Here is a 27005-nt window from a genome sequence, read left to right as displayed (position 1 = left end):
GTCTGAATCATTCTTGATTTACATCCCTGAGTTCACGGATGAAACAGGGAAAGGAGATAGGTCTGCACGGAAACTGGATTAAGCAAGTGTTTCTGAGGAATTCCAGAAAGCAGTGGAAAGGAAGAATTAGTGTTATGAAGAATTCTACCAATTCCATGGTAACATGCCATAGAAATGATTTCATATTTATAGTATAAAATGTTACAGCAAGAAGTGTGGAGAGAAGTAGTAGTACAGGGAGTTCTTCTGTCCCTCGCTGGAGCAGCCTCTCCCGATGAGCTGCAAAGAGGAGCCTGCCACCCCCGAAATCCCAGGGACCAGGCAATCGGGGGGCCGGGGAAGATAATCCTGAGAGATGCCCTCCAAACGACAATCTAGCTCTTCACCCCTCCAGTGGCAATGAAAAAACGGCTCCTTTACAATCAGCAGCTAAGGTAATTTAAAATATCCAATTAGTTAACTTTAATAGTACAAGCAGGAGCCAAAAAACAACAACACAGTCTGCTTGGACCAAAGACTGAAGGAAAACTGGGAGCCATAGGGAAGAAAGAGGTGTGGCTAAGAAATTCCTTCAGTCTCTGGACCAATCAGGCTGTGTTGATACCCACACGTAGCCCCTCCCACGTCACACACAGGAATATAAGCCCTTCAGTTCTTTATTTATGTTATGACAGTTTTGTTTATTCAAGCCAACAAAGATATTAGCAGCCACTCCGTTTTATACTTCTCTTGTTTTCCCCAATTCAGTTGCTCAACGAATGGCTCTTTGAAGAAATCCTCAGCCTTTAAACTGAAATCAACACAGGGTCTTCCCTCCATTTGCACCAGAGTGCAACTTAAAAAGAGACCACACTGTTCTCTTCCTTTTCTTCCTTCCTTTTAAGGGCCTACAAGTCCAGAGCTGACGAAGAGGAAGCTCTTGTTTTCAGGCTGGTGCTCAGTGTCAGCAGGAAAGACAGAAGTTAACAAACAGTCGCCTTCATAATCCTCATCTGACTGTTTCTACTCAGAAAAGGTCAAGGCTGTCAGTGCTAAATGCCCTTTTTTCTCATTCAGTAGCTTCATTCCAGTGTCATGACTTCCTGTTAGCTGCCTAAGGAAAGGTGAGAATCGGTCCCCATATGGGCTGAGGGGACCCAAGGTAATTTTTCTTGCAGGGTCTCCTCCCGTAAGGAACAGCTGAGGTACCATAGAAGGGCAGAGAAGCAAAGGCAACGGCTTTATCTCCTATTTCTTTTCTGGACTTAAGAAACGCAGCTCTATTTCAAGCCTACACCCTCTACATAAATAAAAAAAGGAAGCCTGAGGTGGTGGGTCTGGCTAACCAGCAATCACAAGACGACAAATTCCTCCGCTGAGGGCTTGTGTATTCTGTGCCGTTGGACTTGTACGGGTCGCTGGGCAAAGTGGGCAGACATCTCCAAACCATATTCCTGAGCGCAGCCCTCCACAACCGAGAACATGGGATATTTTTCTTTGGCAGCTGCATAGTTTAGGATCTGCAGTGGGAACGAAGAATAATGAACTGGCACAATCCATTTGCTTGCTATAAAATTCAGACAAGTAGGCCTTAATTTTTATGAGGCCTGGATTTTGCTCCCTTTCTGCCTGGAGGAGCAGTCCTTTTATAATGGCTGGTAAGAATTACACAGAACTCGCAATCTACGATGGAAGCTTCTAGTTTTCTAGGTCTGATCTTAAGAGCTTAAACACAGTGGGCAAAATGCTAGAACTTTCCTTTAAAACACAAGCCTCTTTTTAAAAACCTCTCATCCCAGGTTTCCACAGTTTCAAAATCTGCAAATAAACCTTGTATTTGTTTTCTGTCAAAGTCTCTCTTTAATCCAGAGTTAACACACTGTAATTCAGAAAATAACTTGCAAGTGAACCGAGAAAAATATAATTCCTCACCCGAGTTAAATCCAAGCAGAGATGTTCAAATTCCATTCTGTCCCGTACGTAGAACCCGATAGTACAGCTGGGATCCAACTTTGTGAATGATGTTTTTCGAGGGTAGTTACAATGGAAAGTCTGGAAAAGAGTTAACAACATTAAGTTTCTCCAATTTTTTAGACTGCCGGTCTCTAGAATCAACCTTCAAATGAAATCTTAGATCATTCCGCCAGCGGCTACTGGACACAAGAGTTGGCACCCCATGCCTCTGCCTGTGCTCCTGGAGTGGTCGCAGTTGCTGCAAGCGATTGGTGAGCATGTCGAAAGTGAAAAGTGGGATTTTCCTGCCATCCTTGCACTGCGGAAGGCGGCGAAATGTAGAGAGGCTCTTTCTCCCTTCCAAATAACACCGGTTTGACCTGCTACTGAAAGGCCTCCCAGCTCTTTCCTGAAAGGAGGGTGACTCTTCTCTACCTTTTGCTGCCTTCCGCAGGGCAAGGGATGGCGGACGAGTCCCACTTTTTGCTTTCGACATGCTTGCAGCCCCTGGCACAAGTGACTGCCTGCGCTTCTTCTGCTGGCTTCGTGGGGGCTCATCGCCTTTCTGGCAGTGCTGCTCTCAGCCACCCTGCTGGGCTGCTCCTGATCCATGACCTCTGGGGTGCCCCCCCTGCTGCTGGGCTGCCAGGGCCCCTTCACCAGACATTGCCGGTGGAGCCCTGCCACCTGCACTGTCTCGCCCACCACCTTCAGGCTGCTGAGCGCTGGTAGGTATGTCTACTCAGCCCTGGAGGGGCTGGGCTATGTGCTATGAGTTGAGCCCGGTGCTCTTTGGGCCCTGATGGGCGCTGCAGTTCTCTTGCCGGCTGTTTGAATGGGCTTCCCATTCTTTCCTTCCCCCCCGCCGCCGTGAAGTGAGGCAGGTGGCGGGGGAGTGTAGCTCCTCCCTGTACCTGCCAGACACCTGCTGAAAACAGGCAGGGAAGGCTTGCTCTACCCGTCCTATGGGGTGCGTGAGGAGCTCCAGCGGGAGGTACTGGAAGCTGCTGGATAGCAGCTGGGGATTCAATTGAAGGGGAGCAGCCTGTAAACCCTGAAGTTGACCGAACTGTGGCCATTTTCCTTTTTGCAGTTTGCTCTAGGGAGTTTCTTTTCTCACTGCTTCTGGGCCGACACAGCCTGGAGTGAAGTGTGTGTGTGTGTGTGTGTGTAGAGATAGCTGGAGTATTGTAGCCTAACTAAAATTCCTTCCCGTGGGAATCGAGGACGTTGGTTCAGGTGTTCAAAAGGTGGAGACTGAGGTCACCTAGCAACTGGACTGCGTGCTGATTGGACCATGTGACTGGAGACTCTGGGCGGAAGTGGCAAAAGTTTTACTTTTAATTGGGTGCAAAACCAGTGGGAATCTAGACCCGGTTTTTCACCAGGAATGTGCCAATTTTATATGTTCTGATAAAATGTTCTTTGAGGAAATTGCCTGCCTCGGATTCCTATTGAATGGGATGTATTACTTGGAACCTTGACACATGAATTTTTTTAGAAATGTGCTCATTGTGTAATATGCCACCTATCCCTTCTGTGGGGTCTGGTTTTTTGTTAATACCAACAAACCATATTTACTCCCTCTTTATTAAGTCTTCTAGTTTTCTCTGCATGCTCCCCATAATTTGTGACCTTGAATAGCCCTTCTGCATCTTCTGATGTATTCATGAGCATTCCTTTCTTTTCACTGCTTCCTTATTTGTTATAAGAATATACTTGCAAGAATATTTAGGGTGGTTCTGGATACTGATACTTCCCTTCCCCTCCCCCGCCATCCCATATTTAGTTTGAAACTTGCCAGATAACCTGAGCTGATAACACTTTTCTTCAGAAAGCAGTATCAAGATTTAGGAGGTTTTTTACATTTTAATGCAAAAAAGATGTAACGATATCTTGACTCATACAGTGGCTTTTCTCCGATACTGAGAACAGTCTGTCCAAAAACGATGATTACATTAATATTGATCTTAAGTTTAAGATCCAATATTAATATAACCATCACTTTAAGTTTAAGGTCTGCTTCAATATTTGCACTGCATGTTCTGCTTCTAAAAAAGGGGGCTTCATTTACTACTCATTGTTTACGATGTTCTTGTTCTGCTTTCAATTTCTGATTGAATCCAAAAATCTCATTTAATTCTCAATCTATATAAATTCAAGAAAGTAAATTTTAAAGATAGCCCCAAGCCTGGCTTACAAATGCTCCACACTATAAAGATTTCTGGCCATAGTAAAATCCACTTTTCTTCTACCTCCAGTATTTAATATGTATAATTTGGCTATAGCAACAAGAAAATACTGTCTTCAATCTGAGTATTCTTCCTAATATTGGATTGTTTCTGGAGCCCTAATTGCTTTCTTCCATGATTCCCTCAAGTGTTAGATTCCTTAAGTTCAAAGAGATATTGATAAATTCTCACCTCTACAGGAAAATTCTCCTTAGTGGTATCCACAAAAGGCTGACAGTAATGGGGATCCAAGTATAACAAGAAGTCATCTAGGCAGCAAGGGAAGGAGGAGGCAGAAATAAGCAATGCATCTTAGCATGACTATCTTCTACTTGAAAAAAACTACGTTTATCTCTATTTTCCACAAGTACAGGGTCAAAACCCTCTCCAGAGAGAGGTCCGCTCTTCAACGGAGTGGACGCCACTTGGAACGCAAGTCGGCCTGCCAGTGCCGTAGCCATAAGAGCCGATGGGACGTAACATTAGACGCTAACACTCTGGATGCAAACTTAGCAGCGTTGAGCGCCGCATCTGAGGAAAACTCAACAGCGCCACCAGCCGGAGATCCTCAGGAGCAACTCTGGCCTGCAGCTGCCTGAGCCAGACGAGGGACGTCCTCGTCTGAAAAACGACACACCACCGTAGATGCCCTCAGCGCCCAGGCGGCTGCCTGATATGGCTTGCCATCTTCGTTTTGAGGTCCTCTGCCTTTAAGCCATCCGAAACCTCGGGGGGCACAAGGGCTGGGGAAGCTAAGGCTGAAACCGGTGGATCCCTTGGAGGGACCTGTAATAAAGGTTCCAATTTCTGAGCTAGCACTATATATGCTTCCTGGCTGTTCCGGCAGGCCTGGGGCTGATGAGTTCCCAGCCCACTCGAATTGCTGATTGTTGTGGAGTTTTTAATTTGTCTTTGTATCCTGTTTGTCTCGTTTGTTTTTGTATTGCCCCCTTCCCCATGTGTTTGTTCGCCGCCCTGAGTCCCCCCGGGGAATAGGGCGGCATACAAGTATAATAAATACAAATACAATACAATACAATACAATACTTGGGGAGGCACTGAGCTGGGATGGGCCCACTGCCTTTGAATGACATTAAGAAACAGTTTGGGCGCTGGAACGGCCTCTTGCTCTGCTCTCTGCTCTGCGAAGAGGCGCTCTGTGGAATCTAATCCCACTGCGGATCCTGCAGGATTAGCTGTCCCCTCCCCACGTTGGCTGTGGTCTTGGCTTCCCTCCTTCCCGGGTTGTTTTCTTTGGGCTTCGTTTTGCCGCTTAGGTGCCACCAAAATGAACCATTAATCCAAATGGAAGGGATCCCCGCCCCCTCTCGCCCAATGGGCTGTTCCTGGTCGAGCGCAGGGACGGCCGTTCAGCAGCCCCCACGTATCTTTCCTTCCTCACTGAAGAGAAAAAGTGAGCCAACTGCCGCTCCATGGGCCAAGCGGCTCCGCGTCGCCAGTCAGAGGGAAAGGGGGGGGGGAATAAAGCGCAGAGAGATACGTTTAGTCCTGCCCTGCCATGGGAGGGGTAGAGAAAAGTGGATTTGAGATCGATAAAAGCCTTATCCTTTAGGAAGATCGAGCCCCCATGTGTCACGTTTCGCCCTCCCCCCAAAAAACAGAGTGCAGAGTGTTTCTGAGGGCCAGGGAGGGCAAAACCTTTTTTTTTTTAAATTTACTGCTTCAAAATCTTGGTGCATCTTATACTCCGGTGCGTCTTATACTCCGAAAAATACAGTACTTTACTATATTTATTGCTGGTATAGGTTACTGTATATTAAGAATTTGGGTAGTAATTTGTTGGTTATATAGCTTAGTGTAGAAGTTAGAAAAGCTGACTTAAGTCAACCTATTATTAGGAGGGAAAAGAAGATTAGATTTCTGAGGTTCACAGTGAAATTGTTTACCTTGATATCCGACAAAGTACAGTGAATGTTTTGGTTTTCCTCCAATGATTCCAATGCAGAAATCTAATTTCAGCAGGTCCTGCAGGGTAAGGTTCAGAATTCAGGAATTCCACCAAATCTCTGTTCTTTTCCCCCTGTGATATTTAACTCCCATCTACAATGACTAAGAGAGACTATCACTTTTCAATCACATTGGACAAATGTAGGAAAAGATAATATAAGTGGTAAGAGTTGGAAAAGCTGATAATTCAGTTTACTGTTATTCCTGATTTGCTGATTTTGCAAGAGCAATTTTCTTGTCTTAATTAAACAAATGGGAATTCATGTAAGGAGATTCTAGAAACCATCTCCTACACAGACATTGTACAATTCTGCTCACAGAGTATTTCAGCTTTGAGACACAATGAATATGTCCTTTTCATGCAATCAGTTGGAAAAGAATGAGACATCAACAGTGATCGTATGTGAATCCCGATATCCCACTAGTTGCACCTGTTCTCAAGTCACCTTGATGCAGTCCACGTAGGCAGGATTAAAAGTCTCTCCACCCAGCCGCATGGGCACCAGGATGATGACTGCTTTCCATTCGGCCTCAGGATCCCACAGGGTCCTGCTGCTATTCTTCTTGGCTAGGTTTGCCACATCCCCTTTGTACACTATGGAGACACGAGAGAAGGGAATTCGGTCATAAACTATATGGACAAAAAGCTACTTAAATCCCTTTGACTCTTCTGAGACTTGAGCCTAGGACAAACCTGCCCAATCCCCCCCCCCTTCTCCAAACCTTACCTGTGCAATCCTGAGAAACATAGATTACCAGGTTGCCTGCTTCTATGGAGCAGTCCACGGCTTTTCTACAGGAAAAAAAATTGCACACTTCAGTGGAACAGGACCCTACCCATTTTTCACAGTTCCATTGATTGTCATGGGAATGAGGATGGAGAGTAGACAAACGGTAAACTTATTAATGGGAAATATCCTTGCTGGAATAAAAGGAAATTGGGCTCAGCTTGGGATCGTATGATGTAGGAGTCAGAAAAGCTTCCAAGATGCCTTTGCTGCCCCAATACATAAAATTGTAGAATCTTTTATCCTCTTGACATTGCTGACCCACAACTCACAGAAAACTGAATCAACATGGGTATGGCATGCAGCACTTGGGAGGCCATCGGTTCCCCTTTCCTAATAAGAATATATTTGGCTTGAAAGGTGAGAGCTTCTGAAAGATTCAGATGCTAAAGAAATGTGAGTTTTGCCATGTATTGCCTTTCTCTTCTTTTTCATAATTAATGACGCAATTCATCAAGGACAAGGAAACCAGCCAAGTACTATTGTTACTCTTTTCAGTAAAATTTAGACAAGTGTCCAGCACTCTAAGCAGGCATTTTAAGGTCCATTTAATGCTTTAGTCAACCTTTCTGAAATTTTGATTATCCCTGGTTGTGCTATCAAAAAATTCCCAAAATAAGAACATGAAGCGTTCTTGGCAGAGAACCTCACTCTCGCATAATTAGCTAAGCACCCAACAGAATACTGAAATAATTAGGAGCATGCAAAATGTTTCAATGTTAACCATTTGAATCACCCAGTTTTTAAATTTGTAACAAATTATTTCAGTTACCCTGAGAATACTCAAAACAAAAAGTAATTGAAGCAGCTTATTTCAGATGCAGAACAGCTATTTCAAATTAGAGTTAATTATTTTGAACTCCGTGGGATATTTTCATTTCAAAATGGTCAAATTCAAAGTTCTCTGTACACAATAAACCCCTCAGCTTAACTACAAACAGACCAGAATATCTACCCATAAAGACTCCCAGTGAGAGAATGTTAATGATCTCCAAACCTGCTCTTCCTCATCTCTGTAGTATAAATTCCTTCAGATACCGTATTACTATATTGTCACTCACCTGAGGATGTGGGCAGTAACAGAAGGGCCATACCAATCTCCAGCTTTCTTCCCTGAATTATGCCCAAGATGAACTAATTGGTGAATCCCAAAGGGTGCTTGTGGCTGATCTGCAAACCAAGAAATAATCTTACGGTGGTAACATTCCTTCTCCAGTTCATCAGATCTGCAGGTATGCTGATGAGCCCACAATTCCCAGGGGCCTATGGTCCTCTTAGTGGGGATGGGTGAAGCTTGGTGCAGATTGGAGATGCTGGGAGAGGGCAGAGAGGCAGCTTTCATGGGCTGCATATCTGTCAAATTGGTAGTGATAAGGGCATCTGACCAGGTCCAGTCTGAAAAGTGAAACACAAAATCAAGAGAATTAAGAAAGGATAGTAAGCCAGGCAATTCCCCAACCCCCCATAGAAAGTAATTGAAGTATCATTTATTCACTCAATAGCAAGCAAACTGTAACAGACTGTATATGCGGATACCATCCCTGCTGAAGGTATGACCCACATTTTGGTTGGTGGAGGAATCTGGAATCCCAAATTACGAGCTACTCACAATTTCTATTATTATGCAAATGTCCTCTGATGATCTCTAGAAGATGATAAATCCAAAGAAACTACTGGAGATTAACTCTTTTAAGATCCTCCACGGGACAAAATGTGAACATTATACATTCCAGATACTTGGCCTGTCTGTACAGAGGCACGAAGAATAAAGTTCCTCTCAGGTGTCTCACGTACAGCCTGGCCACTCACCTTTGCTGAGAAAGTGGACAAGGAGGCCCTGGGCGAGCAGCATCTGCCCACTGCGCAACATGCAGCCCCAGCCACAATCCGTGGTCCACACGGTGCCTTCCAGCTGCTGGAAATCTCGACGGTAAGTCAGCCAGATATGAGAGGCAAAGTCTTTCTGGAAGCGCTCCACATCCTCTTCAACGGAAAACAAAATTATGTCAGGTAGAGGTTCTCTTCAGCAGAGGCGCCATTTTTTTAGCAGGCCTCAAACAAGCCCGAAGAGACTTCCACACAAACTCAAGCTGCGGGAAATCTTAGTCTGCACCTTTGCAGTACAAGGCAAGGCAGGGAGAGGAAGGCTATAAAGGGCCAACATAAAAAAAAGTTTCCAGACCTTGATGAATCTAGCTCCTTTTTTTGTGGTCCTGACAATCTTCTGAAACATAGCAACCTTTTTTAACTTGGATGTATGGGCTGTATACCAGATTGCTGAGATTTTGAGATTTCTTTCTTAGAGGGGCAGCCAAATAGAATTCAGTTAAGTGATGAGAAGATCCTGCCCTATTGCATCAAACTTACTAACCCTCTTCTCCAAAGTGATAGACACGTCCAAAGAGATGGACTGGGGAAATCTTGCTGAAATTGGTTTTGATTCTGAGACTCCAACCTGAGAAGAAAAAGGAACAGGAAATTCAATCTCAGATCATGTGATATGTCCGTTTAAAGCAATTGAGCAATCCCTTTTTTTCTTATAGAAGTTACTGAGGGAATGTGTTACCTGACTTCCAGTTTTCCAACAGTACATAAATAATCCTGAGTCCCTCCAGGGAAAAGGGCGGCATATAAATTCTTAATAAAATCAAAAATCAAATCAAATCTTCACTTGCACAAATGCATGACAGCAGCAGAGGAACAATCCTCTGAACACAGCCTTTCCCCTGTTAATCTCTTTTGTCATTGAGCCAATCAAGAAATAAGAAACAAAAGGAGTCCCAGGGCAGGAATACTTCAAACACGTCCCAATTCTTGGCAAATGGGCATAGGGTGTGGGGGTCTAACCAACACACACATTAAATTCAGCAAATGCACATACATGTATAACCCAGTTACAGTTAAACTCAGTCTACCCAGAAGTCTAGGGAAAATTGACCCAGAATTTCACTGTAGCTTGTTGAAGCCAGTAATTGGGTCCAGACCATCCACACAAGATTTCCCTCCTCCTGTAGTGATAGAAGGGGAAACACAATCTGAGGTGGAAAATATTAATGACTCTAGGCTGAATAGGGGTCGCTTACAGTAATTAGTGCATTGGAAGGGTTACCCTTTGTCTGAAGCCACTTGGGTGAAAAGCTGGAACCTAAAAGTGGAGAAGTTAGGAAAACAATTCCATGAGAACTTTCCCGATAAGGCAAAGGGTCCCCCTGAGGGGGGAAGAGGTGGTTAATTGTGTTATGTTAACTTTTATGTTATTCTCTTTTCAGGAAACGTTTTTCTTCTGAGGAGAGGCCGCCTGTCAGGCCTGCAGTTATATTCCTTTTAGGATCTTTGGCCTGCCACACTCTTTTTTATTTCACTGTGCTGTTTCATTAGTGTAGTAATTTGGGGGGGGGGGAATAGAAAGGAGTAGAATTGTGGAATGTGTTGTTGTCATTCTTTTCTAGAAGCCCAAGGTCATTTTTTGTCTCCGCACCTCTGCACCTGACCGGAATCATCTGGGTGGAGATGCCAGCGTGGCCGAAGAAGATTGGACCATGTGATGGATTTATGGGTGTGGGGATAAGATCATGAACTTTCAACTGGGTGGAATCCCAGGAAGTTTTTAGATTTGGGATTTCCACAGTTTGTTGCCAACACGCCTGTCTTATTAAATTGGAACTTTGATGAAAGTGTTGCCTTGGACTCTAATTTAATTCTGCATGATATTTGGAACGCTGACTTTGTAGATAACTAAATTCTAAACCTACATATTTAAAGGCTAACCATTAGGCCTCTAAAGGAAACAGGACTTAAATATATCCTGACAAATGAATTGATTTTATAAGTGCAAAACTTAAGAAAACACACAGGTCTCCTGATTTTAAAGTCACAAAATATATCAAGTATTTCACTGAAAATTCAAACGGCATAAAAAAGGAGAAATATGTGAGATGTCAAGCTGATGGAAGTATTGGCAAAAGAGCCAAGGTGGCGCAGTGGTTAAATGCAGCACTGCAGGCTACTGCTAGATCAGCAGGTCAGCGGTTCAAATCTCACCGGCTCAGGGTTGACTCAGCCTTCCATCCTTCCGAGGTGGGTAAAATGAGGACCCAGATTGTTGGGGGCAATATGCTGACTCTCTGTAAACCGCTTAGAGAGGCCTGAAAGGCCTATGAAGCGGTATATAAGTCTACTGCTATTGCTATTGCTATTGCTATTTTACAGCTGTTACATAGAATTTTTAAAAATCTATATTTCTCAAATTCAAGGTTCATCTTGGTGACTATTAAACAGTGATAGGATTTACCCATTCCCATGCAGTTTCTATAACCGGAACTTACCATATTTCATATTGTTCCAGGTAGAGAGGAACTTGCTCTTGATCTTGTCCACTTCATCAGGTTCACTATACTGGCTGCAGGTGGCACTTCTGGGGAAAAGACCTGGATAGCTCCCCCCTTGGCTGCTGGCTCTGGGATTAAAAAACTGCCTTCCATCTGTATGGTGCAACTCTTCCTGGCTTAAGTACTGGACTGAGGTGGGTGACACGGAATTCATTTAACAACGTAGTGGAGACTATGTCTTTTTTGACAGGTTGAGATGAAAGCTTCATGTGCATTGCTGGGGAAGTAGAATTACAAAATCAAAGGCAAAAATATTAAGAAAGCTGCTTTAGAGGAATAACAGCTCAATATATAATTATTAAATATAAATATCTGAAAATATGTCTTATATTTAAATCACCTTCCTAACTATATCAAATCCTGCACAGGCGTTTACTTTTCTATGTCCAACTCAATTGGGCTGGGGAGGAAGGAAGGAGGTTTTAAGGAATGTCAGGTGACCTATAAAGGCCAAACAATAAGGTAAGTGTTCTGACTCAGCAGACGTCTCCTGTGAGTCCTTTCGGGATGCAAGATTGACAATGCAGCTGGGGCTCGTTAGTGGCGTCTTCTGGTGGTAAAAGGACGGATGGTGCCACGCCCTGGTTGCAGGAGTCAACGTTCAACGTTCTTTGATCCTAGGTCGTGGTTTATTTGTGAGAGACACTTGGAGAAGTGAATTGTTTGTAAGAGTTTTGTTTTGCATTCTGTTATCTCTTGTCAGAGACTTTGTTTATGTTTATTTTTGGGCTCGCAGCCAGTCTGAGCCGAGGACTGATAAAGTTCTTTCCTTTTAAGTTTGTCTGCCTGTCGTCTGTTAACGAGCGAGGAAGGGGGGACAGAACAGGTAAGTATTATAATCTACTCAACTTCTTTAAGTAATTAATTTTCATTTTCTGTTCCTAACAGTTAAAAGACCATGTCTGGGCAAATCTTTGCACAAGACAAGTTCAGATATTTAAAAAATCTGCAACATGGGAGAGAAAAGAACATGATATATATCAGCATAATTTATCAGCATAAATATAACAAATGTAACAAAAAAGGCAACAGTAAAAAATATTGGGTTTCTGTCTGGATGGTCTCTTGTGACGAGCCTAATGACAGAGAGTGGAAGTGTGACCTTCTCCCATACTTGGGCATACCAGGGGTTGTGACTTTAAGTATATACCTCCCACCCTGGCTGGCTGATAAAGGAGTCGTTCTCTGTAGCTCAAAGGTTAACTCCCTGCCTGGGAGGCAATAGAGCACAGGTTCGATTCCCAACATAGGGTATGGCTAGCTGATGAGAGCTAAATAGCTTGAAATAGATCTATACTAGTCTCCCTTTATTTATTTATCAGCATAAATATAACATATATATATATATATATATATGTGTATATATATATATATATATCTCCCCCATGTTGCATATATATATATAGGGAGGGAGGGAGGGAGAGAGAGAGAATGAGAATGAATGAATGAATGTGTACTTCAGGAATAGGTTTGATGTTCACCTTTTCAGTTGAAGTAACTCATCTGTTCAACGCTAATAAAAGCCAATTTAGAAAGGCCAAGAAAAGGAAAACATATGCAGCCTATTCCAAACCAAATAGTGGCAAACCTTCTACTGATTTGCCATATTAGGTTCGGGTTTGCCGAGAGGAAGATTGTTTGTGCTTTCCTGGAGGGGTTTATAAGGAGAAGGAAGAACTGTCTGTTTCGGTGTCTTAATCATTAAGGCACCAGGAAAACGTCAACAGAGTATTTAGAAGAAACCGTTTAAGACGGAGAATTCCCAGTTCAACCCCCTCCACACCCAGCTCTGGAGAACCAGCAGGTTCAGCCGGCCTGAGGTGCCTGTGGGATGGGCGGGGCGGCAGCGGCGGCCCAGGAGTCGCCTCCTCCCGATCTTGGCCCACGGAGAGGCCGGCGGCCCCTTCCCGGTCCACACGGGGCCCACTTGCCCTGCGCCCTCCCCGCCGAGCCGCGCTTCTCGTAAGCCAAGCGGAGAGGAAGCCCCGTCTCGGCGCCTTCTCCTCCGCCCCACGGAGGAGTGAGGCCCCTGTCACCCTCCTTACCCAAAGGGCGCAGGCAGAGGGCGCCAGAGCACGGGCCCTCCCGGGGCGTCTCGTCGTTCCGGCGGCCGCTACTCAATCCGCCGTGAGCGCCCAACTCCGCGCTACCCTCCCGTCCGCAGCGAGGCCTCCGGCGCCGCCATCTTCGACCCCCCCCGGAACAAGCTTTGGGCGGAAGTGCTTCCTTGCCCTTAGAAAAGCGGCCGGAAGTGCTTTGGCCGAGGGGTCAAAGGGAAGAGAGGCGCCGGGTCCCTTCGCTGCAGGAGCGGCTGGAGATCCGCTTGTGCGCCTCCTCCTCCCCCTCCTCCTCCTCAGGGCCCCTTCGGCCGCGTTTCTTCGCTTGGGGGAAATAAAAGCTTTGCTTCATAATTTTAATAACTAATAAATTGTGAAAGGTAGCTTTGCACGGAGCAGCTCACATCCTTCTACGTCGACGTCTTTAACGCAACCAACCGACCGTGTCCGTCTGTCCCAGGTCTTCGGAAGGGACTCATTCAGTGGATAATCCAGCCCTGACCGGGGGGGGCAGCAAATAAATATACCCCTGGCTGACTGAGACAAACGTCATTATTCTGCTAATTCTTAGGTCCTTGGTTAGGATTTTAATGAAGTTTTCACCAATCTTTAACTATGAATCTAATTGTAGATTATCCAAATTTCATACCACCAGATTTTAACTTTGCTTAAAGGAACAAAGTATGGATAGTTGATGTGGCAATACGAGGTGACGGTAAGCAAAGAATTTGAAAAGGTCACCAGGTATCAAGACCTAAAAATAGAGGTTGAAAGATGATGGCATAAACCAGCCATGACGGTCTCAGAGGTTATTGGCACATTAGGTACCAAAAAAACATGGGCTACACTTAGAATAGCTGTTTAACAACATAATTGCTAAGAGGGGGAATTGAAGAATGGCTAATATCTGGCAAAACGTACCTGATAGTGAAAAATCCAGCCAAAGAGATAGCAACAGGTAACTACAGACCAAATTACCTGCTTACCAACAACTTTAAAATCACTAATTGGTGTGACAGCTGATATCCAACATCAACTAGTTGAAAATAAGTTCTGTTCCCCTGAGCAGAAAGGAAACTGCCCAAACAGCAAAGGAAGAAAAGACCAGTTTCTAATTGACAAAATGATTCCGGAAATCTGCAAGAGAAGGAAGACTGTAGCATGGATTGATTACAGGAAGGCATTCAACTCCCTGCCACATGATTGGATAATCAGGGGTCTAGAAATAACAGGAATCAGTAGAAAAATCAGAAGCTTTGTCCACCGATGGCCCAATGGAAGACATGGTTGCTGATCAAGGGTGATAGAATGGGAGAGGTGAACATCATCAGAGGAATCTTCCAAGTAGATTCTCCACCACTGCTACTGTTTACCATCACACTGATTTCTCTGTCAACTACTAAAAGAGAATTTGACAACTAGACAGATTCTTTGGGTATTAAAAGTTTCTTTACCATGTGGAATGGGATAAAGGAATGATTACCCTTAAGATTAGTTGTTCTGTTTGCTTCCCCTAACTAAAACAAATGAAACAGGATATTTGTACCAATACCCCCTGTGGGGAGGTAAATGAGTAATGAATGTCATGTCTCTGTTTTGGGAGATTGTGTAGAGGTCTACGTGACACAGGAAAGGGGTCTACGTGACACAGGAAGGCCAGGTATTTGGGGATGATCGATAAGTTGTCAAAGAGTATAAAAGACTGTGCAGAACTGCCATTCGGGGTTCAGGTTTTGCTCCTGAACCTTTGCGCAAATAAACCTTTCCCTTTGACAAAGAGCTGGTCTTGTCTCATTTTCTGCAACAATACTGAATAACTCAGATCATTGTAAAGCAGAATAAAACGTGAATTAAAATATAAAAACAAGATGTGGCATAAGGGAGAAATAAAAGACGTAAATGTCATCAGCCTTCAAACACAAAAGTCCAGTAAATGTTCCAGTAAACGTCCTTACGTCAAAAGCCCCAAACCAAAAGGTTCAGCTGAAGTTCGCATAGCAACGTGCAGTCAGTACCTACGGGCCAAGAGAAAAGGAGAAGTAGGACCCTATCGACTTCTAAGGTTTTTTTCCCCTCAAGGTAACCAATAAGAAATGAGTGTTTCCATGTGATGTAAGATCTGCCCCTTGGATGCTCCATTTTGGCCAGCACTGTGTTCAGGGTGAATGTTGCAGAGGCTCTTTGGTTCTTTGTAAGGGCGAACAGCTGCCCTGGTGCTGCAAGATTTGTAGACTTCTTTGCAAACTCCAGAAGGTGCTTATTACGCGATTCCTATTCAGCTATTGCTATTTTCCAGAGGCCGGAAACCCTCGGCCACTCCGCTAGGGCCTTGGCAACTTTAAGACTTGTGGACTTCAACTCCCAGAGTTCCTCAGCCAGTAAAGCTGGCTAAGGAACTCTGGGAGTTGAAGTCCACAGGTCTTAAAGTTGCCAAGGTTGGAGACCACTGCGCTAGGCAACCGAGCCGATGAGTGGCGGTAGCGGCTGCCAATCAAGTTGCCGGTTCTTCCCCTGGGGGGCGGGGAAAGGGGCGGGCGCCGGAGGAGGAGTGGGCGGAGCCGGCCTCGCGCCTTCACCCGCCGCCTCCCCGCGTTCCTCCGCCAGCCGCTCCTCCGGCGCCGCTTCCCCCGGTTCCCCTCGTCCCTGGCTGGGTAAGTGGAAGGCTCCGAACGCCGCTCCCTCTCCCAGAGTCCTCGGCTGCCGAAGGGGGGGCGGGAGGGCGCAGGGGGGAGCCGCGCTTAGGCGCTTTCCCAAGAGCTCCGGTTCCGACGTCGCCGGAGTGGAATTTGCACCCCGCGCGTGTCCTCCGCTGCCGCGTCCCTCCGTTCCTCCGGCGGTGCAATCGCCACCCTTGGCAGGGAGGCACGACGACGCCCACCGCTCCCCTGCCTTCCACGGGCCCTCCGTTTCTCCACCAGGCACGGCGTTCCCAGCAAGACTGGTCGGAGAAATGCCGAGTCAATCGGTTTGTCATACGCTGAGCTTCTAGGCAGGCAGCCAGTTCCCCGGAGAGGGAGAGGGAGAGAGAGAGGGGTGGAAGTGAGAAAGTGGAGGACAGTCTTTCTCAACCTTGGCGACTTTAAGTCCCGTGGACTTTAACTCCCAGAATTCCCCCAGCCAGCTCTGCTGGCTGGGGGATTCTGGGAGTTGAAGTCCACAGGACTTCAAGTCGCCAAGGTTGAGAGAGACTGGTGTAGGATGAGCTTCATTCTGGGGAAGGAGACAAATGCCTCCCACTTTAAAGAACTGTCATCATAGTGGATTCAGGTGCTCAGTGGTCATGGCCCATTGACAAATTGAATTCTCCCACAGATGAATTTATTCCTGCTTTCTGACCTATGAAGTGTAGTTTAAGGATACAATATAGTAATTCATACTAAAGTGCCAGGTGAGAAGAATCAGGATCACTGGTTCTAGCTAAGGTTTATTGGTCAAGCCTATACACAAGAATTTGTCAGCTAAGATCAGCACTCGATTGGCCCTAGGTAAGAGTTAATGGGATTTTGGGTGGGTGGGAGGGAATTTACTTGGATGAATGTGAGAAGTACAATAAGGGCTCCAGGCTGATTCCTCTCTTGGCTTTGCCCTCAGGCTCTGCCTCTTCTGTAAGAAGTTTGTTATGGCATGTATCAAAGTTTATCTAGCTCTAATCACCATTGATCTGGTCTGCTGTAACATTACTGTCTTTGGAGATGACCTGCAGGCAACAGGTGGTACAAATTGCAATAAATTGCTTCAATCTACTCCTAGTAGATTAACTAGATTAGATTGGATTAGAAAGCAATCTAATCTAATCTAATCTACTCCTAGTAGATTAACTAGTAAGCTAATGATTGACAAGAGACTTCATGCCCAATTCAGAGAGCTGATAGTTAGGTTTAAAATAGCTTATGAAGCTTCCCTACACTGTGTGCACAGTGGTTTGGGGCTTTTGACATAAGGACATTTACTGGAACATTTACTGGACTTTTGTGTTTGAAGGCTGATGACATTTACGTCTTTTATTTCTCCCTTATGCCACATCTTGTTTTTATATTTTAATTCACGTTTTATTCTGCTTTACAATGATCTGAGTTATTCAGTATAGTTGACAGAGAAATCAGTGTGATGGTAAACAGTAGCAGTGGTAGTGAATCTACTTGGAAGATTCCTCTGATGATGTTCGCCTCTCCCATTCTATCACCCTTGATCAGCAACCATGTCTTCCATTGGGCCATCAGTGGACAAAGCTTCTGATTTTTCTACTGATTCCTGTTAAAATAGCTTATGAAGCTTCCCTACACTGTGTGCACAATTATTAGGCAAGTTGTTTTTTTGAGGACTAATTTTATTATTGAATAACTACAGTGCTCTCAGTCAATCCAAAATGTTAACAAACCTCAAACTTGAATATTTAAGGAAGTAAAAGGGATCTTTTGGCTTTAAATGAAACATATTTTTTCATATCACTTATTTATTTTCATTTGTTAAAGTGAAAATAAAAAAAAACCAACTCAAAATTTACAAATAAACATTTCTGACATTTCAAAAGAAAAACGTCAGTGACCTATATACCACCCTTCTCTCCAATGACAGTCATAATAAGCCTTCTGTTCAGGGAGTTTCCCAGTTTCTTGATCTGTTAACAATCAACTTTCTGTGCAGCAGCAACCAGAGCTTCCCAAACACCCTTCAGAGAGGTGCGCTGTTTTCCTTCACCGTAAACCACCCTTTTAAGAAGGGCCTACAAGTTTCCAATAGGGATTAGGTCAGGTGAGGAAGCGGGCCGTGCCATGAGTCTTTCACCTTTAAAGCCTTTACTGGCTAGCCAGGCAGGACTTGGAATCATGCGATAGAGCAGTGTCCTGTTTAAAAATCATGGTCGTCTTGAAAGATACAGGCTTCTTCCTGCACTACTGCTTGACGAAAGTGTCTTCTAAAAACTGGAAGTAAGTTTCAATCTTCAACTCAAGGAGGTCCAACAGCTCATCTTTAATACCAGCCCATCCCAGTACCTCACCTCCATCTTGCCGGCACCTGAGTTGAAATGGAGCTCTGTGCCCGTTACTGATCCAGTCACTGGCCATTCGTCTGATCTGTCAAGAGTCTCACCTCATCGGTCCATAAAACCCTTGAAAAATTTATCTTCAGATACGTCTTTGCCTAGTCTTATTCTTAATGTTAGGGTTCCAAAAAACACCCACAACGAAATAAAATTCCAAGGCAATAACTTCCTCAGAGTTCCACTTTATGAGAGATGTCATGTTGGCACGTGGCTTCCAAAACTGACTCTTATCATGTTACCCCGAAAGTAAGACCCTGTCTTATATTTTTTGCCACCAAAAAAGGCACCAGGTCCTATTTGGGGGTGGGGGGGATGTCATCCACTAACTCACCTCCCTTGCATGTGTCACCCCCGGCCTCCTTTTCGTGCCAGAGGTTTTCAGGAACTCCTGTGGCTGGCAGGGCCTTCCTGAAGCTGCCTCTGCAGCTGAGAACAGAGCTCCGGATCGATCGGAAGCTGTTATTGGCTGCAGAGGCCTTCAGGGAAGCCTTGTCAGCCTTGCTGGCTGCAAATGGGCCGGCAAGGCAGGTGATGGGATGTGCGAGGAGGCCTGGCTGCAACTGCCCGAAGGTAAATAGTAGGACAGCTCCACAAACACCCCCCATCTCCAGTCCAGCTTAATTTATACCTATGCGCCCCGGAGTGGGTGGGTGGGATCTTAATAAGGGCTTATTTTGGGGGTGGGGCTTATATTGGGCGGACGTGTAAACATTGAACTAGGACCTACTTTCGGGGTAGGTTGTATTTTCAGGGAAACGCAGTGTGTGTCTTGTTCCGAGGTGATGCGGTTTCAGCCTCCCTTACCCTGCTCATTTCTCTCTTTTTTTTTTTTTTTAAATATATTTTATTCATTTTCACATTCCATTTTACAATCACTTATATACAGGGTATTTGCTATAAGAAAAAATAAAATAAAACAAAATAAAAAAGAAAACACAACTCATCATTCACAACCCCACCTGACACTTCCATCCTCCATACACCCCATCTACCCCCTCCAACTTTCCTTTCCTCCCTCTAACACTCCCCTCCTACTTCCCTTTCCCCTCAAACCTTCCTTCTCCCCTTACTCCCAACACGCCCTCCTTACATTCCCCTTACTCCTTCCTTACTCCTCCCTCTTCTTTCCCTCTACCTCCCTCCTTGGTGTATTCCTTTATTCAAGTGTTGTTTATTATAATCTGATAAAAAGTAAAATAAACCAAGGAAAAAAAAAATATAAAGAAAGAAAAGAGAAAAAAAAAGGAAAAAAAAGAACAACCGTATATAAGTGCATTCTTGTTCTTATTGAGACTATGTTAACACCCACCCACCCACCCCCCATAAATCCCCATCCCTAATCCTCCCGACTTCCCAGGGCCCACACCTGGCACTGCCTTCTATCTAAAGTATCTTATGTTCATATGGATTAAAAATAAAAGTACTATATTAAAGGAAAGAAAAACAAAACAAAAAAAAAGAAAAGAAAAAAGAAAAAGAAAAAAAAAGAAAAGAAAAAGAACTCTTTGTGTTAAGCTCAGCCCCCCATCTTTATCTATGCTTAAATAGTGTAAGTCATTCTATCTATATTTTATTCTCGTCTCTTACTTCTTTGTTATTTAACCCGACCTCCTGTAGACTCTCCCGTTCCTCTTCCTTAACCTTGTATTCAGATAAACATTTATACAAATTTGTATAGACATCAATATACAATCTAGCTCAAAAATAATCCCTTCTAGTAAAATTTAAGCAGCGTGGATCATTCCACATATTCAAATATTACTTTACAGAAGAATAATCAAACTTTCCCTTCTAATAGGATTTAAACAGCGTAAATAATCTTTCTTAACCTTATTTTCAAACAGTAATTCAAAATAATCTAACCAAACTTTCCCTTCTTAGTAAAATTTAAGCAGCGTGGATCAAGTATTACTTTACACAAAAATCAGTTTGCATTCTATCTTAAAATGATCCCGACCAGCCTTCCCTTCTAATAGGATTTAAACAACGTAAATCATTCCGCATGCATTTTACCCTCATCCCTTGCTTCTCTGATATTTACCACTATCAAATTTATGCAGACATTAGTTTAAGATCTAGCTCAAAATAATTTCACCAAGCTTTCCCTTCTAATAAAAATTAAATAGCATGGATCATTCCACATATTCAAATAATACTTTCAACAAGAATCAGTTAACCTTCTGTTTTAAAAAATAATCTCATCCAGCTTTCCCTTCTAACAGAATTTAAACAGCATAAATCATTTTGCATTCATTTTACATATATACATTCAGTATCACCCCACCAATATACGTAAATCATTCCGCATGCATTTTACCCTCATCCCTTGCTTCTCTGATATTTACCACTATCAAATTTATGCAGACATTAGTTTAAAATCTAGCTCAAAATAATTTCACCAAGCTTTCCCTTCTAATAAAAATTAAATAGCATGGATCATTCCACATATTCAAATAATACTTTCAACAAGAATCAGTTTACCTTCTGTTTTAAAATAATCTCATCCAACTTTCCCTTCTAACAGAATTTAAACAACATAAATCATTCTGCATTCATTTTACATATATACAATCAGTATCACCCCACCAATAAGTTCTGCTTTTTCTACCGGAGAGAGGTCGCAAACCCCCATTCAATCCACAACTTTGGCGAATATTTTAAAATGTCTAAATCCTCGATCTCCGCTTTTCTGCTTCTCCGAGGGAGGAAAGGCTACCCCCTCCATCTTGCAGCCATGTGGTCTGTTGCTTGCCTTCTCCTTCGACTTGTCTCTCCTCTTTTCCAAGTGAATCAGGAAGTCCCGCCTTCAAAGTCTTGTAATAGAAATCTCGAGCCTCCGAAACAGAGTTAAGACGAAGTCTTTGATTCTCAAATGTGACCGTAATGCCGGCTGGGGCCTCCCATCTATATTGAATCTGTTGATTTCTAAGCTCTTTAGTTAAAAAAGCATAGTCTCTTCTTGCTCTCAACATCTGGAAAGGTATTTCTTTGAAGACAATCAAGTCCTGGCCATCAACTCGCAAACTATTATTATGAAACTTTTGCATAATCGCGTTTCTGGATTCTTTTGTGGAAAAATATATAATTATGTCCCTCGGGAGCTGTCGCTGTTCCGCTACCAACGAATTCTGGCGATAGATTTTCCGAATCTGCCAATCAAAGTTAAGTCCCGGGCTTCCCACTGCATGGCTGAAGGCTTCAACAAAGGTCTGTTTCAGATTCTCTCGCTCCTTTTCGCAGAATCCTCTGACTCTTATTGCGAATGCCTTCTTATTAAAGTTTATCATAACGAGCTGTTCTTGAGTGTCTCTAATTTTTTGTTGTAATATTTGAATATTAGTAGTCAAATTAGAATTAGCCTCCTCCAAGTTTTCCAATTTATTCTCTATTTCAGCGGTATAATCTGACAGGGCAGACACGGCTACAAACGTATTCGCCTTCATTTGGTCAATTTTAGACTTTAAATCATCATATAGCTCCAATACAAATTCCTTAATTTCTTGTTTAAAATCATTAAACATTTGAAAGAAAAATTCCTGTGTTAAAAATTCTCCAGTAGAGGGCGTAGGAGACAAGGGCTGCAATTCCAGTGTAGATTCTTTAAGTTCATTCATAGATTCTTTAGGCACATTTGTAGAGAGACGCTTCGATTTTGACCTGGGTGCCATTATAAATAAACAAATAAACAGTGCTTTCGCTCCCCTCTGTTTCCAAAAAAAAAAAAAAAAAAAAATTATTTTGTTAAGGAGCGGTCTGCAGGAAGGTAAAACCGGCTAAGTACATCCCCTATCAGTCACCAATGGGGAGAAATCGCCATTTTGAAGTCCGTTTAAACAAAGAAGCCTCTAAGACAAATGGTGCTGGTGTTTAAGATAGTAATAAAAGCATAAATCTCACAGGGGTGGGACCCGCCAGTATTAATCCTAGCTTCAAACAACTTTGCTTTGTCCTGGGGGGGGGGATCGCCTGTCTAGGGCTGCAAAAAAAAAGCAGCTGAGAAGAACTGGCTGGAGATAAAGGCTCCGCTTACGCTGGATCTAATCTCTGTCCACAGCCAAAAAAAAAGAGAAAGGCTGTGAATTACGAATAGACCCTAGCACACAGAGCTACTCCCTGCCCCTTTATAGCCAAAAAGGGGTGATATCTATGATCTTATTTAGATATACAGACCAGATCTCTGAGAGGAGCTCGGTTGAGCCCTCCTCGGCGACAGGCTCCGCCCCCAGGAAGCCCCCCTGCTCATTTCTCTGAGCACCTTATACTCCGGGGCACATCTGGAAGGTTGCAGTTCTGGATTGTGACAGCACTGGAGGATGATGGGTTCCTGAGAAGCTTCACCTTTGATTCTTCTCAAATCTTTGGCGGTTAATTTGCATATTTTTTTCTCAACTCGTTTCTTGCGACCCTGTTGACTATTTGCAACAAAACGTCTTGATGGTTCTGTGATCCCGCCCCAATATCTTAGCAATTTCAAGAGTGCTACATCCTTCTGAAGGACTTTTTACAATTTTTCACTTTTCAGAGTCAGTTAAATCTCTTCTTTGGCCCATTTTGCCTGAGAAAAAGAAGTTGCCTAATAATTATGCCCACCTTGATTCAGGGTGTTGATCTCCTTAGGCCACACCCTCCCTCATTACACAAATACACCTCCCCTGATTTGCTTATACATACTAAGGCCATGATGGCAAACCTATGGCACTCATGCCACAGGTGGCATGCGGAGCCATATCTGCCGCCACACAAGCCGTCAACTCCAGAGCGCATGTGCACGCCAGCCAACTGATTTTCGGCCTTCTGGAGGGCCGGGGGAGGTCATTTTCGCTCTCTCCAGGTTTCAGGAAAGCTTCCAGGGCCCGGGGAGGGCGAAAAACAGGCCCATGGAGCCCAGTGGAAGTTTGGAAATGATCCATTTCCAGCTTCCAGGGGCCCAGGGGAAGTTGTTTTCGCCCTCCCCAGGCTTCAGGAAAGCCTCCGGATCCCGGGGAGGGCACAAAACAGGCCCAACGGGCCTACAGGAAGCTTGGAGGTGGAAAATATGCATACAAATGATGATATGGTCAAAACCTGCCTAATAATTGTACACACAGTGTAAATACTTCCATCTATTTTTTTTCAGAGCTGAACTTGTTCATCCAGTGCAGTCAATCAAAAGATGGCCTGTTGTGACCCCAACGTGTATCATGGCCCTAACTTTATGAATATCTATTAGGATTTTATAAATAAGTCAGCACTGTTTTATTTCAGTGCATGTTCAGCTCTTGGTTTAATTTAGCTTAAAGGCATTTATGATGTTTAAAAAACTGATAATTTTTGATGATATTGTAATTGCTTATATTTAGATTTCTTTTTTGTTTTTAACTTTATGTGCCACTCATCTTGCTATTGGTATTAATTCTGTGCAGCTTACAATATAATAAAAAGGCAATATAAAACATTTTAAAATGTTGATTTGCACGTACTCATCTGGAGTTCCATCTGGATTGAGATGATTTATGCCTTTTATTGTAAAAGCATTGTAAAAGCAAAGGTGGCATTTTTGATCAGAGAGCAGGAAAGAAGAGAAAGGATTAACCGTCACCTGGATACACGAAGGTATCTGAAAATGTCACCTGGGAAGAACACTAGACTGCCAGAAGCCTTAGATAACCCTGTACAGCAACAGGATTTAAGATATTCAATTTGAAATCATCTGTTCAATCTTTGATGGTTGACCTTTCATTCTATTTTATTTTCTCTAATTGCTAGGAAATCATTATGAATTGTAATGTAGAATAGGTCTTTTCATAAAGAGGGAAGACTAATGGTTTACTTGATCCCAGAGGCTGAAAGGCAGGCTGAGAGAATTATATTGCTTAACTAGGGAAATCAAGTTTTTCTTGATACAATAATGAGCGAGTGGCCAACTCCCAAGCCTCATAGAGATCTAAGTTCACAATTTGCAAAATGGAGTTGTACAATTTGAGTTGCATCAAAGAACCAACAGAATCAAGAAGTTGATATTGTAAGTAGATGGGAGCAGCATTTCAGTGCAAAATTGGTACAAATGCTGCATGTGGAGGGGTGCAACTTCATGACTTAGCTTGATCAGCATTTTGTTTCTAGAATGGCTTGGGGTATGAACAATGCATAAATGAAGAGGAAATAGCCACATTGCTGAAAGTAGGTTATTCCTGTCACTGGCTGGAGCTGAAACTTTAGCTTTCAATGGCAACTATCTCCTGTATAAACAAATATTACAGGGCAGCTGAACACCGGCTGCCTAAATAAGATTTTAAGTCACCTTCCTAGATCATACCAAAGTTGTCAGGGTTCCAAGTAACCCCCCTAACCAAGTAAGACTCTGAGGCAGGCTCCTCAAAGATCCATTTTATTAGCGATGTCACATTGGCACATATGGGAAAAGCCGAATCTGAAAGCTCCCAGGATTTCCCCACCCAAAAGAAAGTCAAAAGTCCTTTCCCCTCCACCCACATGTCCATCACATGGTCTAATCAATCCTCTGTCCCAACTGGAGATGCCTCTCAGTCACGCCTCTCCAGGTGCAGGCTGAATGTCCTTCACTCTCAGAAAAAAGAATGTTGTTACGGCTAAATAACTCTACCAACTCCATGCAACCCCCCCTCCCACTTTCCCACTGCACTAAGGGTGGCAGCCTTGAAGACCCAAAGAAAAAATGGCCTCCAGGGACGACAAAAAGCTTTATTTACCTCTAAATCGTTGGCTATTTTCCATTACAATAACCATATGCATGTATTTGATAAGTCAGAAATTTTGATTTAAATACTTCTTTGTCAATATTTTAATTCAACCCTTATAGAACTCAAGTAAAATATTGGATGGCCAGAATTTTGCTTTAGATTCACTTTTCTGCAGCTGATGATGAACAAATGAAAAATGACAACCTTTAACTATTTCTGCTCTTGTGTAATAAAATAACTATCTGAGCCTACATTTGCCTAATTATCTTTACTTATTTATCACCTTCATAAATGGGTGCTGCTTCCTTTCTTAGGTCATTTCTACTCTCCCAACAGTATTCCATTGTGGCTTAGAGCAACTCAGCGAGTTGTGCTAGAAGCTCACTTGCCGACCGTTTTAGTACGATGCAGGCTACCTTAGATAAAGTGTTAATAAATTATATTTTAATAGCATTATTTACAGTATTTATATTTGCTTATTTTTTGTCCATAATCTGAATAGCATCAGAAAGTAACTACAATTTTAATTAACTATTTAAGCCTTTTAGTATGGCTTAAAAATCTGCTGCATGAAATATATAGCTAATGGAATGCCATTTCTGTGTCTGTTTCCTTTTTCAGAATCGTAGTGTATCTCTAGCTGATGCTGAATAAATCCCACCATGGTAGCTGAAACCTTAGGCCTGGAAAGCTCCTCAGTATGGGCTCTGGCACTGTTGGGAACTTTTACAGTAACTCTTCTTGGACTGGTGCACAAACTAGGACTGATTTATCAACTCCGGCATCAGGTAAAGCCGTTGTACCATAGAACTGTGAAATAAAACATCTGGAATAACATGTATTCAATGCATCCTCAGTGGAGGCTGTATTCTTGAAAAAAATATTCAGATAATGAAATATTTTTAGCAGGTAGCTTTTAAGAGAAAATAAAAAAAAATAAAACTATTCCTAGTTTTTATATATCTGCAGGTCATTCCTCTGTATTAGAGAGAATTGTGGCAACCAGATTTTTGTTGTACGACATGTCAAACGGCATCAACGTGTGTCCTTATCCTTTCTAGGTGGACCCTAAAAGTACCCGGCATGGTGGGGAGATAGTGGCAGAGGTGCTAAAAGCTCATGGTGTGCGTTACTTGTTCACGCTGGTGGGCGGACACATCTCCCCCATTTTGGTGGCTAGTGAAAAACTGGGCATCCGCGTTGTGGATACGAGGCATGAGGTGACCGCTGTGTTCGCCGCAGACGCCGTGGCCAGGCTCTCAGGTATTGCTTTGTGGTCCTTTTCTCTGTGGGAGGAATCCACAGACCCAAATGACGCCTCGCTTGGGTTCTTCTGTTGCAGGGACGGTGGGAGTTGCTGCGGTGACAGCAGGACCTGGAGTAACAAATACTGTGACAGCTATGAAAAATGCCCAGATGGCAGAATCCCCTGTGTTGCTGATTGGAGGGGCAGCAAGCACATTGCAGAAGGTAAGCGGTTCCTGCCTCTGGCTCTGAAGTTTGGAAACAAACAACGGGCAGTTTGCTAACATGGCTGATTCGTTTTGTTAGATACATTATGGCTTTCTCCATAGTGGTGGAGGGATCATCCAAACTGGGTTGACATCATCCGCCCACTGATAGGACTGACTCTGACGACAACTGTTAAGCCACGCCCCTGTCACTAGGCACACCCAGCTTTCAACTCACTCCCTCAGTGGAGACGGATGCGTTACCCAGTTGCTCCATAGCAAAGGACAAATATTGAGATAAGTCCTGTGTCTGGAATTAATCGTTTGACTGTTTAAGGGCCCGTGCCTTGCTGGGGTGGCTCATTTATGCCTGCAGCCCCTACGGGGTGGCGTATGTCCCTCTCTGAGATGCTGGTGACAAAACAAATCAGCGACTGCCTAATTGCCT

The 27005-nt window shown here is 43.6% G+C and overlaps 2 protein-coding genes across 4 annotated transcripts in view; one reads left to right on the top strand and one right to left on the bottom strand.

Annotated features, from left to right (window-relative positions):
- ATG4D (autophagy related 4D cysteine peptidase) lies at positions 1-13515 on the bottom strand. Of its 3 annotated transcripts, XM_032210045.1 has the most exons (12): positions 13353-13515; positions 12896-12955; positions 11245-11524; positions 9291-9374; positions 8729-8902; positions 7981-8314; positions 6860-6924; positions 6578-6726; positions 6071-6149; positions 4356-4432; positions 1912-2031; positions 1-1499 (listed from the first exon to the last, which is right to left on the bottom strand). In XM_032210045.1, the coding sequence occupies exons 3-12, from the start codon at positions 11459-11461 to the stop codon at positions 1332-1334; spliced, it is 1467 nt and encodes a 488-aa protein (XP_032065936.1). In that variant the 5' UTR covers positions 11462-11524; positions 12896-12955; positions 13353-13515; the 3' UTR covers positions 1-1331. The 3 variants fall into 3 exon arrangements, with proteins under 3 accessions (XP_032065936.1, XP_032065935.1, XP_032065937.1); XM_032210044.1 differs by lacking the exon at positions 12896-12955; XM_032210046.1 differs by lacking the exons at positions 12896-12955; positions 13353-13515 and having other exon boundaries at positions 8729-8900; positions 11245-11331.
- A 2393-nt stretch (positions 13516-15908) lies between these two features.
- The window catches only part of ILVBL (ilvB acetolactate synthase like), a 36430-nt gene continuing 25333 nt past the window's right edge, over positions 15909-27005 (top strand). The window contains exons 1-4 of the mRNA XM_032209357.1: positions 15909-16015; positions 25728-25894; positions 26168-26369; positions 26449-26576. Of these exons, the coding sequence (XP_032065248.1) occupies positions 25769-25894; positions 26168-26369; positions 26449-26576 (456 nt within the window). The 5' untranslated portion in view covers positions 15909-16015; positions 25728-25768. The remainder of the gene's footprint in view (positions 16016-25727; positions 25895-26167; positions 26370-26448; positions 26577-27005) is intronic.

The sequence above is a fragment of the Thamnophis elegans genome, chromosome 2 (assembly GCF_009769535.1).
Source record: "Thamnophis elegans isolate rThaEle1 chromosome 2, rThaEle1.pri, whole genome shotgun sequence".
Classification (NCBI taxonomy): Eukaryota; Metazoa; Chordata; class Lepidosauria; order Squamata; family Colubridae; genus Thamnophis; species Thamnophis elegans.
This window is presented reverse-complemented; position numbering and strand designations above follow the sequence as displayed.